This window comes from Pogona vitticeps, chromosome ZW-PAR (genome assembly GCF_051106095.1).
Source record: "Pogona vitticeps strain Pit_001003342236 chromosome ZW-PAR, PviZW2.1, whole genome shotgun sequence".
In the NCBI taxonomy this organism is placed as follows: Eukaryota; Metazoa; Chordata; class Lepidosauria; order Squamata; family Agamidae; genus Pogona; species Pogona vitticeps.
This window is the reverse complement of record NC_135800.1, coordinates 8127944-8142107: the sequence shown is the minus strand read 5'-3', so window position 1 is coordinate 8142107 and position 14164 is coordinate 8127944. Positions and strand designations below refer to the sequence as shown.

At 47.5% G+C, this 14164-nt stretch overlaps 1 protein-coding gene across 3 annotated transcripts in view; it reads right to left on the bottom strand.

Moving 5' to 3' along the window:
• Nucleotides 1-14164, bottom strand: part of COL27A1 (collagen type XXVII alpha 1 chain) — a 134160-nt gene that overhangs the window by 62258 nt on the left and 57738 nt on the right. For all 3 annotated transcript variants that reach the window (XM_078382699.1, XM_078382698.1, XM_072985015.2), the window contains exons 15-20: nucleotides 11659-11703; nucleotides 8579-8632; nucleotides 7321-7365; nucleotides 3749-3802; nucleotides 3052-3105; nucleotides 2834-2887 (exon numbers count right to left, since the gene is read on the bottom strand). In XM_078382699.1, coding sequence (XP_078238825.1) covers nucleotides 2834-2887; nucleotides 3052-3105; nucleotides 3749-3802; nucleotides 7321-7365; nucleotides 8579-8632; nucleotides 11659-11703 — 306 coding nt within the window. The remainder of the gene's footprint in view (nucleotides 1-2833; nucleotides 2888-3051; nucleotides 3106-3748; nucleotides 3803-7320; nucleotides 7366-8578; nucleotides 8633-11658; nucleotides 11704-14164) is intronic.

The window sequence follows — 14164 nt, the reverse complement described above, 5'->3', positions numbered from 1 at the left end:
CTAAGAGACAGGAATGACAGAGCGATGGACCCAAGGGGTCCCACTCCGGGCATTAGACACAAATGGGGCAGATCTAAATCCCAAGACACAAATCTGCTGTCGGCACTTCTAGTTTGGGTCTCGAAAGGTCTGAGATAACCATCGCCGGTGCAATCATAACAAGCTGCTTTCTCCTTAGCTCTCAACTCCACGCTCCGTTATGCTGAACGAAAGCAGTAGTTTGGATACACCCAGACGTTTTTTGGACTGCAACTCCCAGAAATCCCTGGCCAGCCCAGCTCGTGGGGAAGGCTTCTGGGAGATATAGTCCAAGAACCTCTGGGCGACCCAAGATTGGGAACGAGTGAACCGAGGAACCAGACTCCCTAGATTGACTGGGTATTATGCTATCAGACCTCGGTAAGCCACGAGATGGGGAGGCTCCCCTCTGTCCAGACTCTTATCTCGTCTCATGCCTCCTGCATGAATTCCTACCGAAAGGAAAAAGGTGGTGCCCTCGGCTCCATTGGCCATGTGCCCACCCAATCTCATCAGGTTCCCCGATTTCTCTCCCTGAAATTCAGCACCAAATGTGATAGTAAGGCCAGGTCTGCAGGCCGGATGGGGGGGGAAGCAGTCCACCCACCCACCTCCAACCCCAGTTCTGGATAGACAGGCTTCCTGGGAAATGATTTTGAAGATGTTTAGATGAGCACAGGGCAAACGGAGAGCGGGTACCCTGATGCTCCCCTTTCTCATCGCCGCAACATTCCCCTTTCTCTCAGCTGAAGTTATGTTGAGGTCAGCAAATATTTCCCTGTCCCTACGCAGCTAAAGACAGCCCTGTTCAAAATCCTTCTGATTTTTGAGTCAGCGGCTAATCCTCTTCCCTTTCAGAATACGAACCAAGTCGTTGAGAGCCTGACAAAAGGGGAAATGGACTTGGCATTACAGAGAGGGGACGACACGCTCGTTAGTCCGGAGGCGGCCTGCCTGACGTTTGACGCCAACCTTTTTTTTTTCCACCCGTCATCCATTCCGCTAAGGAAACAAAGAAAGCCACAGTCCCATCCAATATTAACAAAGAAGAACGATTACTAAATGATAGAATTCAACGGAGAGTTTCTTCCAGACCCAGCAAAATACCAAAACACTGATGAGAGCAGGAAAGACCTTAACTGGCCCATTTTGCAAAGTACTCTCAAAGAATATACACACTTTTTTTAAGGAACAGAAAGAGAGAGAGACACTGAACCAGATCAAAGTTCCATCTAATAGCCCAGTAGCTACTTGGCCTTAAGTCCCCTTAGTACTTTGGACTTCCGCTCCCAGAATTCATAGGCGTGTCATCTGAGCCTTCTAGGAGTTGAAGTTGAAAACACCTAGATCAGTGTTTGGAAAACCTTAGGTAACCCAGATGTTCTTGGACTAAAACTCCCAGAAACCTTCACCATGAGCTGGTGCTGGCCAGGATTTCTGGGAGTTGCAGTCCAAGAACATCTGGGGACCCAAAGTCTGGGAACCATGAATAGTCCACCAAACTGCTTTCCCTATTTAGCAACCAAAGAGATGCCTTCAAGAAACAGATAAATGAAGCACCTTTTCTTCTCCTGTGACTCTTTGCTCCCACCATAGTAGCCGGTTTTGAGAAGGATTTAGCCTTGGAGTTTAGCATCTTAACCAATAGACCGATCTGCCATCAGCTATAAAGCCATCTCAGTGGAGCCATCTCCAGTTTTTAGTCTAAAATTTAAAGGGGGCATCCTATCCTTATGGGAGGAGTGGCGGTTTGAGTTCAGCACCAAGTATATAGTTCCTATAAAGTTCAGCCTCAAACCCAGAGTTCACTGCTCTTGCAAAATCGGGGTTCACCAGGCTCCACTGAGCCATTGGCCATTGCTATATCTTATGGAGTTAAGTTAACTAAGGTTAATTATGCATGGTGTGAAAGATCTCATATCCCAAGAAGCAGGACAAGAGGTAGGGGAGAAGAACTGCAATTCACGTATGTCTGCCAAACAGGAGTGAGGTCTTTTTGACACAGGTACCACCACGCTGCTAGGATGCTGTGCCATAAAAAGGCTCACACTCCCCCCCCCCCCCAGTCTCTTCACAACAGGGTATAGTGAGCACTGCCAAAATACATCACTTTGATTCTACCTTGAGTGCCATTAAAAGTAATATAGTTAAACATGAATAAATAATAAGATCTTGTTAAATGGATTGGAATTTAAATGTACATGTAAATACGTTACACTGACATAAACTGAGAGAGACTGGATCTAAGGACAGGAGTTTGGGTTTTTCCAGGGAGCTGTATCATAGAATAATTTTCAAGCTTAAGAATGTGCCTTGCAAACATTATGCTTTTTAAATAAATAACTTAAATTTCATGTTTCAGGTTAAAGACTCTTGCAATTTGGGCTTGAGGCAAGCCCTGGGAAAGGAAAGGGTGGGCTACGGGTGATCAGCCAAGTTGGATGGGTGGCAACAGGCCCAGCGCTTATGGACTTCTAGGGTCTGTGATGAAGGCAGGCCTGCAGGATTCAATCTCTGCTAAGGGTCTCAGTTGCAACTCCCTTTGAACTACAGCCGAGAAGCCTGAAGCCACCCCGAACTATTTATCATGAGGACTCCTTAGGACGAGCCGGGACAGTAAAAGTGGTGCCAGACTGTGCTGAAACTATGCAGGGCAGATGGACTCATTGCCTCCCTTTCTCTCTTTGGAGATGCCTCCTGTTTATTCTGACGGATGAGAAGAAAGGGGCTGCAGAAGGAGCACATGAAAACGAAGCAATGAAAAGAACGAGTTTAAGTCTCTGAAGGAAGCAGCAGGACTGAAATCAAAGCATACCTCAGGGCCTTCCGATCCCGGAATGCCACTGGATCCTTTGTCACCAACACTCCCCTACAGAGAAACAAACATTTAAAAAAACCGAATCAATAAAGGTGGGAGTAAATGCGGCTTAGCAAATATGACATCACTCTGATTCCCAATGGTGGAATATCATGATAGACACCTTTGCAGGCTGGCAGAGAGCGAGAGAGAGAGAAGTTGCTGCTCTTACTTACAGGAGGTCCTGGCTTCCCTCGGGCACCTGGCATTCCCGGTAAACCTTGACTACCCTTAAAAAAAAAACCAAAAAACAGGAGAGATGCAGTTGCAGAAAAAGTTAACAGGTAATTCAGATCCCTAAGCTATACAAAAGACCAGCTCCCCGATACGGCTGAAACCTTCCAGAACGAGTGCCTTGATAGGAATCTGCCTGCATTGTTGCAGTCTCCTCAGGGGATATAATAATGAGGATGGTCATAATGAAATTTCAGAGTGTGCACCATTGTTTCTCAACAGGGCAAGAAACCTGAAGCTGGGCCATACTAGTTTGGGAAGAGAGTGAGACTCAATGATCCCCAGTTCTGTTGGCTCTTAAATTAACACAGTTTAAAAGAAACCAACATGTCAGGGAAAAGGCAGAGAGATGGGCATTAAAAAAAGAGAGAGAGAGAGAAAGAAAGGGGGAAGGTCCTAAGGCACAAGGGGAGCAATTGTTGACTAGCTCTCCCCTAGTTAAAAATAAAAATCTTATTTTCATTCCTGAGTTACAGCTGCATCAATGATAAAAGAAATAATATGTAGAAAGGAATGAGAAGAAAGTGGGATTCAGAATGCAGGCATCGTGCTTCAAGGAGAGGAGGGAAAAACCCCAGGTGGCAGCTATGCATTCAAGTTTTCTAGGAGCACAGAAAGGAACAGCAAAAAATGAGTTACCTTGTCCCCTTGGAATCCAGCGTCTCCTGGAACACCAGGCACTCCCTGATCACCCTGAACACACATCACCAAAGAAAGTTACAAGGGGTGTTCTGTCAAGGGCACAGCTTATGCCCAGGTTAATGGAAATCACTCAGTTGGACTGACTGCATGGAGGAAACGCTGCTTTGCAGGCTGCATTTCAAGGCGGCATTGATGGCAAAAGATCGGAACAGGTTCTCTGAGAGAGACGGGTGATTTTCGTTTCCTTATGCATAAGCCAAGCAAGGGCAAAAGGCACCATGTCAGGGATGGCCAGATCAATACCGCCCCCCCAATCACTGAACCTAAGGCAGCAGTTGCTGTTGGTCCTTCAAGGAAGATCTTGAGATCAGTAGCCCCATCCCACCCACCCACCACCCACCAAAAGTAATGATTTTCTTCTTCACTCCAGACTTTGCTGCAAAAAAAAAAGAGGAGTGGTTTTGTCCCTGGTCATCTCTGTTCATGATCTCTTTCTAAAATCTTCAATGGGAAAAAAAGAGAGAAACCACCGGGGACAGAAAAATGCCATTTGCTCTAATCAAGAAAGGGTTGAACAAGGGGGCAGCCCCATTCCCCTCTGACTCTAGCCACGAGTTTGTTTGTTTGTTTGTTTGCTTTAAAGATTTTTTACTTCGCCTTTCTCCTAGAAAAGGACCCAAGGTGGCGTACATAATTTAAAAAAAAACACACACTAATACTTGAAAGCAAAAGGCAGTAAGCTATACAGATGTTTTTTTAAAGAATTAAATAACCATTATATTTAAAATGTGAGATTAAAAAGACAGATTTAAGAGCAACAATGCAGCCCATTTCATTTTAAAGCCTCTCCTAGACAGCCAGTTACTAAGGAGAAGCCTGTCTGAAGAGAACGGCCCGCTTATGCCCGTTTCGGGAAAGGGCAGCCAAGATGGGGCCAGTCGGGCCACCAGGTGGGAGGGAGTCAAGGAGCAGCCACAGAGAAGGCTCTCCTCTCCCGGGTCCCCAACAAGCGCACCTGTGAAGATGATGGGAGCCGAGACGAAGGCTGCCTTTGATGATCTTAACACCCAGGCAATCCCATAAAGGGAGATCCCTTGAGGTAGCTTGGACCCAAAGCCATTTAGAGCTTTAATGGCTTAAAAACCAGCACTCTTCCCACCTCTCGTAGAGATGTTGCATTGAGCTAGAGTTTACAAAACTATTTCTTTGTTTCTGCCTGCGTAGCTTGTTTCTTTGCCTACTCTCCCCTCCGTTCTCCCCCCTCCATGTTTGAACCACAATGTTTCGACCAAACCACATTTACAACTAGCTGCAGTTTTCTCAAGAGTCAGATGAACCCATGAGTGGCCGTAGATCAAGGAACAGAAGGAAAAGCTTCCGCACTCCTCCTTGCAACCACTCTGGAGGAGAGGGGAGGGAAGACTGCCAAACAAACCTAGGTTGTTGGGTGACTCTCTAGCAAACTGGCTTAGCTAACTGGGTTAATTGGAAGCAAATCACTCTGGAGGAGAGGGGAGGGAAGACTGCCAAACAAACCTAGGTTGTTGGGTGACTCTCTAGCAAACTGGCTTAGCTAACTGGGTTAATTGGAAGCAAATCACTCTGGAGGAGAGGGGAGGGAAGACTGCCAAACAAACCTAGGTTGTTGGGTGACTCTCTAGCAAACTGGCTTAGCTAACTGGGTTAATTGGAAGCAAATCACTCTGGAGGAGAGGGGAGGGAAGACTGCCAAACAAACCTAGGTTGTTGGGTGACTTTCTAGCAAACTGGCTTAGCTAACTGGGTTAATTGGAAGCAAATCACTCTGGAGGAGAGGGGAGGGAAGACTGCCAAACAAACCTAGGTTGTTGGGTGACTCTCTAGCAAACTGGCTTAGCTAACTGGGTTAATGGGAAGCAAATCGGTTTGGAGATTCTCGGTGCACTGTCCCTTTTAATCCCTTTGGAGAAGGCCTTTGCATGCTGACAGGCCAAAACGCATTGGTCTTTCTGAAGGCAATAAACCTAGTTTCAGAGCGTCTTGAGATGGGCCTCTTCCGTACGTGGGTTCCAGTTGGATCTTCCCCACTTTTCATTACCTTCCATCTAACGGGGCCTTCTCCTGGAGAGGGCCAGCCGAAGCGAGAGAAGACACAAGCAAAGGAAAAAGGGCGAATCCTCTGCCAGCAAAGCTCTCAGTCCCAGCGCACCGAACGAACGCTCCCCAGTGCTCTGACAGGAGGACAGAGACGCTGGCCTTTGCCAAGCAGGATGTGGGATGCCCTCAAAACCCAGAATTCCTCTTCTCTCAGACCTTTGCGAGTCAGCAAGAAAGCAGCAGATGGAATAAGTTAGGTCCAGCGAAGCCACTCTCATCTGATTTGAGTTAGTAATTCAGAAAGGTTTGCTGACTCCCGGCAGGCAGAGAGAGAAAGAAAGAAAGAGAGAAAGAGAGAGAGAGAGAGGAGTTTGTGGGGCGGGGGGTGGGAAAAGAGGTGGATTGCCATGCTGTTGCTTCTGCTGAAGTGAGGTTGTCCTCGGACACTTGGCTGCCTAAGGCAACGGGACAAGATGGCGCCTCTTCTCATCCCTTGCACCCAAGCCAACTGAGCTGGCGGTTGACTCTTCCTCCAGCACTGACATGGCTGGAGAGGAGTCTCTGAAGGCAACAGGCTGGCTTCAGGCACCCTCTTCTTTCGCTCTCGCTCTGCCACAGAGAGGATGCCACCTCCCAGCATCTGCCACTTGAGGCAGTTCAGGCTGATTAGACCCTTTCGATGCCAGCTTGCATCTAGAATCCATCCCGTTTGGGAAGCTTTGGATTTCAGCAGAGTTCCTATTTTTCCAAGGGAAACATGGGAGACACACACAGAGAGAGAGAGAGAGACACCTAGAATCTGAGACCTGGCAGGCTGCCTCCGGGATTTGGAGAGACAAGGGGAGGCAAGGTTCTCTCCTTGGGTTTCACCTCCTCTTTGCCACTCAGCCCCCCTGCCCTCCCCACAGACCCTCTCCTTTCAGGTCCAGCCTGCAGAGGGGGACGAGACGACAAGGCAAGGGGATGGGTTCTGCTCTAGCTTCTCATTCTGGCCACTGACCAACAGAGAAGGACGAGAGTCAAGAGGCTCCGGGGGGATGTGTGTTTGCAGACGCCTGGACTTCTGATTTAAAACAAACAAACAAACAAAGAAAGAAAGCAAGATCTTGGGGAAACTGCACCTTTCCCCAGGCAACTGCACTTAACTTTTGCCACCAAAGTTCACCAAACAGCCTAGACCAGGTTAAACAGATAAAGGCATCCTGAAGAATACATTCTGAAGAAACTGCTGTGGCCAGTTTTGGAACGGTAAGTCATTGGGATAAAGTTTACATCAATATGTTCTGCGGGGGTGGAGAGAAAGAGACAAAAAGAGATAATGAGAGATCAGAGAGAAATTAAAGGGGGAAGGCTAATGAGGCAAAGATGGCTAGGAAGTGGAGGAAGAGAAAACAGTGGAAGAAGTCATGAGGGGCCAAGCACATGGTATGAGGAAACTGGTGATGGCAATGCAAAGAAGTAACAACAGTGCAATAAGGGAATATTCAGATCACCTTATCACCTTTCAGTCCGTGTTCTCCAGGATTTCCCATCAGGCCCTAACCAAAAAAAGGGGAGGGGAGAGAGGAAAAAAAGACCAGAATAAACTTCTTTCTACCCTGTTTCCCCGAAAATAAGGCTAACCTGAAAATAAACCCTAGTATGATTTTTCAGGATGCTCGTCATATAAGCCCTACCCCAAAAATAAGCCCCAGTTGAGTGAAATTCCGCCCTCCACCCTTGGGCAGCAACCAGAAGATGACATGACTATAACTGAATACATGTAGATTGTTGTACATGAAAAAAAAAATAAAACATCATCTGATAATAAGCCCTAATGAGTTTTTTGGAGCAAAAAATTAATATAAGACCCTGTCTTATTTTCGGGGAAACACGGTAGTTGCTACAAGGAGGGAAAGGGGCCATAACTGAGGCCTGACTGGGACTTAAAGAACATCAAATATTCAAAGCCTTTCCTTTGGGAAAACAGGCACCAAATACTGGCTATTTCCAACTACGAGTGGCTTATTTATATACTCAAATATTTTTAAACTGTCTGTCATCTTTTCCGGCATCAAGTTCTTGCACAATTGAGGCAGGAAAATAATAAAATATGATTATAACAATAGAAACACTCAAATCAGGTCATGGAAACAAGCAAAAAAAGTTTTTTTTGGTCTGGGGTAGAGGGGAGAATCGGCTATGTAAAATGTCTTAGAAAATCCAAAATCATTTTGAGCTGCCACCAGAACAACTGGACCACGGGCACCGGTCTGTGGGGAGAATATTCCACAGGTGAGGAGCCCCAACGGAGAAGGCGCAACCCTTCTTCTTAACAGATTGGGTAGCCCGGGTGATTAGAGAAATACCTGCCCTGATCCTCAAGTCACCCAGAGAGGACCAGTATAAAACCTTCCTCGCTGTTTTTAAGAACTGGTGCTTGGAGGTTCCATGAGGAACTAACAGGGAAATGTCTTACTCATTCTTCATTCCAGCCCCCAGGAAAAAACAAAACAAAACACTGCCATTCCACAGCTCCAGGTGTCACTGGAGAGGCTGCTTTAAAGGGAACCTCCAGCCTTTCCACCAAAATGCCTCCAGCTGGATCGCTGTCTTCAGTGTGACGTCTCTCACTGACCTCTAGGAGGTCCATTCCACTGAGCGCTACCCATTCTGGTGGGGGTTCTCCCCCAATCCCCCAAACAGAGATGCTGGCCCCTTTCGCATGCAACGTGCCTGCCTGGTGCCCCTGAGCGCCGTCCTCTCCCTCACCTTTAATCCTTTCAGTCCAGGAAATCCAATCGGTCCCACAGCACCCATGTCACCCTGGCAAGGGGAAGAGAGAGGGCAGAAGTCAAGCTTAGGAACGCCAGCGGGAGACCAAACCTTGCGCCTTAACTTTCATCACAAGCTGAATGGAAATAACTGGACATTAGAATGAAAAAAAGGCAACTAAATGCTGGAGAGCAAAAAGCCAAAGAGTTCCTCTGTCCCCATTTTCCTCACAGCACCCTTTTATCATGTTGTGGAGCAGAACAGCAGACGCCTTACAACAAAGGTCTCTCACTCCAGGAAGCCGCCACACAACTCAGTGAGAATGCAAAAATAGCAGGTCGTTCTGATGGCTGCCACGTGAAGGATCGTTTCAGCCACGGGTGGGCAAATGTTGAACGCTGGCGTCGCTGGAGGTAATTGGGACCTTGGTCGCCAGGTTCAAGTGGAGGAAATCACCTGCATTCAACTGACCTGGAAAGAACAGTGCTTCATGCAGGCTAGAGAACCGGGCTACACTTTGGAAATCTGAGGTTCTAAGTTTCCCACCGAGCCCTGAGATTCATTGGGTCGGTCTGTGTTCTTCTGAAGGCCAGACCATGCATCACGGAAAACCAGTCAGTTTATAAAAAGGGTGAAAAAGATATATCACCGTCATCGCAGGCACTTTCCACACTTCCCCCAGCTGACCAATTAGTCTGGTTCATTTCATGACTGGTCTTCTTGACATAAACCTAAGTTGTTCTTTATTTGGAACTAGCAGTTCTCCGTCGCAAGGTTCTGACTAAAGATCCTCCATGGACGCTGGTCCAAGCTCACTGGAAAAAATCTGGGATATAATGTCCAATAGTCATCCTTATCAAGTGTGTGGTGCTGAGCACCCGCTTCAAGGCCTTGTTAAAAGGGTGACGTAAGGAAGGGCAGATCTGCTCTCCTCTATTCTTGGGGGGCCAATAGGTATCAACCGAACATCCATCCACATTGATTGATGTTCTACTTTTGCGGCCTCCTCTCAGATAGGCCACTGCAAGAGGGGCAACCCAAGTGTCTAAAGCTAGATACTAAAGCAGAGAAAAGCAAAGCAACACATGGTTTGAAGATTTTAGTTTTGGAAAGATGGAAGAACCTTCGCCAAAAAAGAGAGAGAGTGTAATCAATCTGTGGAATTCACCGCTCCAGGATGAAGTGATCACCAGAGGCTTTGATGGTTTCAAAAAGGGGCTTAGTGTCAAGGCCGGCCCTACCATTAGAGCAGGAATGCAGCCTCGGGCTGCAGATTTGGAATGTTATAAAAGGGCAACTGTCGTCATTCACTTTGTTGTTGTATTTTGCTGCCTGTGTCATTTTCAGGCCCAAGTGGCGAAATAATTTGGGTGATTCTAAGTAGTCTATCTCAACAGGGTGGAACTCAACCTCCCAGGGAGGAAGTCTGGGCTAGCGTTTCCTTCTAAAAACTTGACGGTGACCTCCTTTCAGGCTCTGGATTTAATGGTCTTATTGGGGGAGGCAGGGAAATCTGGACGGATCATGTCACGTGTTTCGAAAGCTTTACTGTAATTTCAGTCATTCTACACTTTGGGCCCTCCCTAAGCCTCTAACTCAAAGTCCTGTCCTGATGGCACCATCAGATTCAGAGGTCCCACACCAGTCCTTGATTGCCTGTCCCTTAACACACCGTGCAGGTAGCTGTTCTAGTACACAACGGCTGGCCATAAATAAGCCAGAAATGACTCACGTGCGGTTGGATCACAAGCCTTGAACTACTAGCTTTAAAAAGAATTATTTGCAAGGTTGGATTATGATGGTGTGGGCACCTCCTCCCCTCCACAGGGGGCTCTACAGAATTCGGAGGTCTCCACCGCTGGTCTTCTCGATAGGTTGGGGGTCCATCACCAAGAAGGCCCAGCTAGCACAGTCAATGTTTAAAGAGTCTAGAGGCTGAGGTGCAAAACAGACAGGAGCCCAATGTTTCAGAACCCATGGTCTAGATCTATGCGAACCTCATCTGTGGATGGTCTACCAATGCAGGGATGACTCAAAAGTGGGTGGAATTCATCAGAACCCAGTGGCCTTGTGAGTCATACAGTCTGATGCTAATCCTGCCCAACTGAGATGCCCAACGGATGCTCAGTTACATGGCGTAACAGAGAAAGCTGACTATAGTTCCTAGAAGCCCGGATCAGCCTCCCCGATGGCTAGGGGACCAATAGCCCAACATGATAAAGTTGCCAAGATCTGTTGGGCCTCTGCTCTGTGCAGAAACATAAGCAGTTGAACTGCAACAATGGGGGCAGGAGGGCATTTTCCACTCCATCAGAAAGCTTCGGGTTCATGTTGAGACCTGGGACATCATCGGTTGGCACACAGCTCTCTTTTCCAACCCCCTGAAGTCACCTCCCAGTCCCTGCTGCTTGCTGGCCCCGACATCCAGGAAGGCAGAGCTACTTTGAGTCCGAGACACCCTGGTCTGTTTTCTGCAGCAAAAAAACCATATTGGGCCAGAGACCGTTTCCAGCTGTCGGTGAGCATTGACTCTTCCCTGAACTCCAGTGTCAGTTACTCCCTTCTGTAAGACAGGTGTTATGTGATGTTCTCGCCTCAAAGTAGGGTGGCCACATGAAATGGAGGAAGGGGCTCCTGTGCTCTCGAAGGCCACAGAGACTGGAGAAAGTTAGGAAGAAAAACCTCCAGAACATGTCCAAACAGCCCCGAAAAAAAACCTACAACAACCAACAGGGCTCCTGTACCTTCAGTAGTTGGGTGGAAAAAGTCATTTCGGCAGAAATTGCGCCGTCGTCTTCTTTCCTTTTCTATACAGCCATTAAAAGCGCCAGAGCCCTGTTCCAGAAAGGCAGCTCTGCACCCTGCCGTACCCGAAACACAGCCAAGCTTCACACCTTCCCCTCTCACCCTTCTTCAGTCTGCCTCATCCCCAAAGCAGCGGTTAAATAAAGGCAAGCCAGGCAAGCCGTTCCTATGTGGTCATTAATTGCACCCTCGGGGAAAGAGTTAAAAAGCCTCAAAGAACCCCAAGATGACCCCCCCCAAAAAAGAGGCCCGCCTGTTTTCTTGGTACTTACAATGAGGCCGTGAACTCCAGGAGGACCTAGGACTCCCACGTCTCCCTAGGAGAAGAAAAAAGAAGAAAGTTCAACACGGTTATGGCCCCTTTTTTGTCGACAAACGGGAGGCTGAAAAGTGCCTCAGTGTGTGGTGAGGGCTTAAGGGGAAGGTTGGGGGGGGGTGAGAGAGAGAGAGTGATGGAGAGAGCTGTCCCGCCCCCACCCGGGCCCATCTCGCCCTCCCATCTCCTGCACGCTGGGTAATGAAAAGGAGCAAGGGCTCCTTCCCAGACACAAGGCCACTTGTTCTTCTCCTGCCGTTTCAGCACAAACAGAGACCTGCTTCCCCTCCCAGGAATGGACAGGAAAGGGGAGGGGGGGGAAGAGTTTTCACTGTGGAGGGAGAGGAGAAGCAAGAGAGAGAGAGAGATGGAAAGCCTGGCATCTTACTTACTGCCCCCCTTTTCTCTCCTTAAGATAAAAAGGAAGACTCTCGTTCCTCCCAAGGTCCCCATTGGGTCCCGTTTTAAAGGTGGGAGAAAACCGAGGGAGCAGAACGTACCTATCTAGCCTTAGCCACGCGTGCAAAACCCCTCTCCTCTATTCCTGCCAAGGTGCCTGAGAGCCCCAGAGTGGACGGGAGGAGTTTTAGATTTCACGAGGGTAGTTTGCACAATTAGAATAAAGACTTTCAGTTAACTAAGTTAACCTTTTTTTAAAAGGTCCTCCTTATTCCTACCAGCTAGAGGGGCCATTTAGAATAAACTCTAAAATTGAGTGAGCTCAGTGGGAAGGTCCACTATTGCTTGCCCACTGATTGATTGATTGATTGATTGATTGATTGATTGATTGATTGATTGATTGATTGATTGATTGATTGATTGATTGATTGATTTCCCCATATGACACCAAAAGGCAGTATGCAGACTCAGCCTTTAAATTCAAGCGTCCCTCCCACCATCTTGATGCCCGGTTTTAGTTGACCACGTCTGTGAATTAAACCACTTCCGCAGAGATTTATATTTTTTTGCCTTTTTGATGGCTCTAATAAAGATACAGCCACAGCAGGACTTTTTGGCCTTTGTCTTATGGCCAAGGCACTTTCCCACACATTTGGTATACCTGTAAAAGAGGGAGAACTGGAGTTTAAAGTCCCCTGACTTTGCCATGGAAGATGAATGGCAGGATATTCAGGACAGATAAAATTTCATCTCTGAACAAGTCTCATGCTGCTGACCAAAAACAAAAAAACAAAAATGGGAGAAACCTGCACGAGGTTGATGGCTTGCACCCCAAGCTGACCTGATGTGGGAGACATGAACCACCCACATTCAACAGCCAGAGAAGGAGTCATGGAGATCCCTCTGAGCATATCGAATCTGGGAGAGGGGAGAGCAGGACAAACGCAAGGTCTCCATCTCTCTGCTTTCGAGATGCATTCCTGCCCACCCGCTCAGAATGCGTTCTGGGTGAACGGTCCTTTTGCTGGGATTTGTTCCGTCGGTGACTCTTTTCCTGACCCCAGCAAACGACTCTTCATAAAATGCGGCAAGACCTCCCAGCACATTTCATGCCATTAAGAAAAAAAAATCCAAAAGATGAAAGCAAAATGTATTTCCTGCTGGGGGAATCATATTATGGAATGCTGGATTCTTCAGGGAGCCCAAAGCAAAGCCTTTCCAAAAGAGGTTCTTTGTGGGATTAATCTTTCAGAACGATGTTTGAGGAACAAGGATGATTGGCGGGAAAAGGCCACTGGAGAAATGGCCCAAGAAGCTTATGCATGGGTGGCCAATGTTCACTGCACAAAAGCTTAGCGTCTAATTCCTAAACGCGTTTAACAGAAATGGTTGACGTAGCTCTAAGAATGACCTAGCCAGCACGACCGTGGGCCGTGTCGCAACGGGAGCTGTTGTCCAAGATGATACTATTGCACCTCTCCGTTCTTGGTATTTCACACTTTCTCTTCAACATTATTTGAAAAGGTTTGTAGATAATAACATACTCAAAATCAAATGTTTATACAAAGCCTTTTGAAACAATGGAAGTGTTTGGGAAGAAGGCTGCCCCCCCCCCCCGGGTGATTTAGCTCCATCAGTGGATGCTTAAGAGAGGAAGAGAAACACCTGCAACCTTCAGGCCTCTAGGGGGAGCCCATGAGCAGGAGGGGGGAAACCCTGGGAGTCCGCGCAGCACCTTGGAGAGCTCCGGTCGAGCAGCGGTGCTCCAAGGAGGAGGGCTTGACACCAAACCAAAAAACTCTTAAAGAGCTGCCTCTCCAACTCCTTGCCCATTCCTACAATGCATGATGCCTTAAAGGCACTTAGAAAAGAAAAACAGAAAAAGAAAGAAAGAAAGGGGGGCAAAGCAAATGATTTTTTTTTTAAAAAGACCTGATATTGAGACTAACGAATATATTATCCACAAATATTCATGGAGCACGAGCCACCCTTTTCCAAAGGAGGATAGTATTTTGCTTCAGTTTTTTTGCAAAGTCTGCAATGATTGTGTGGGTGGGATCAGA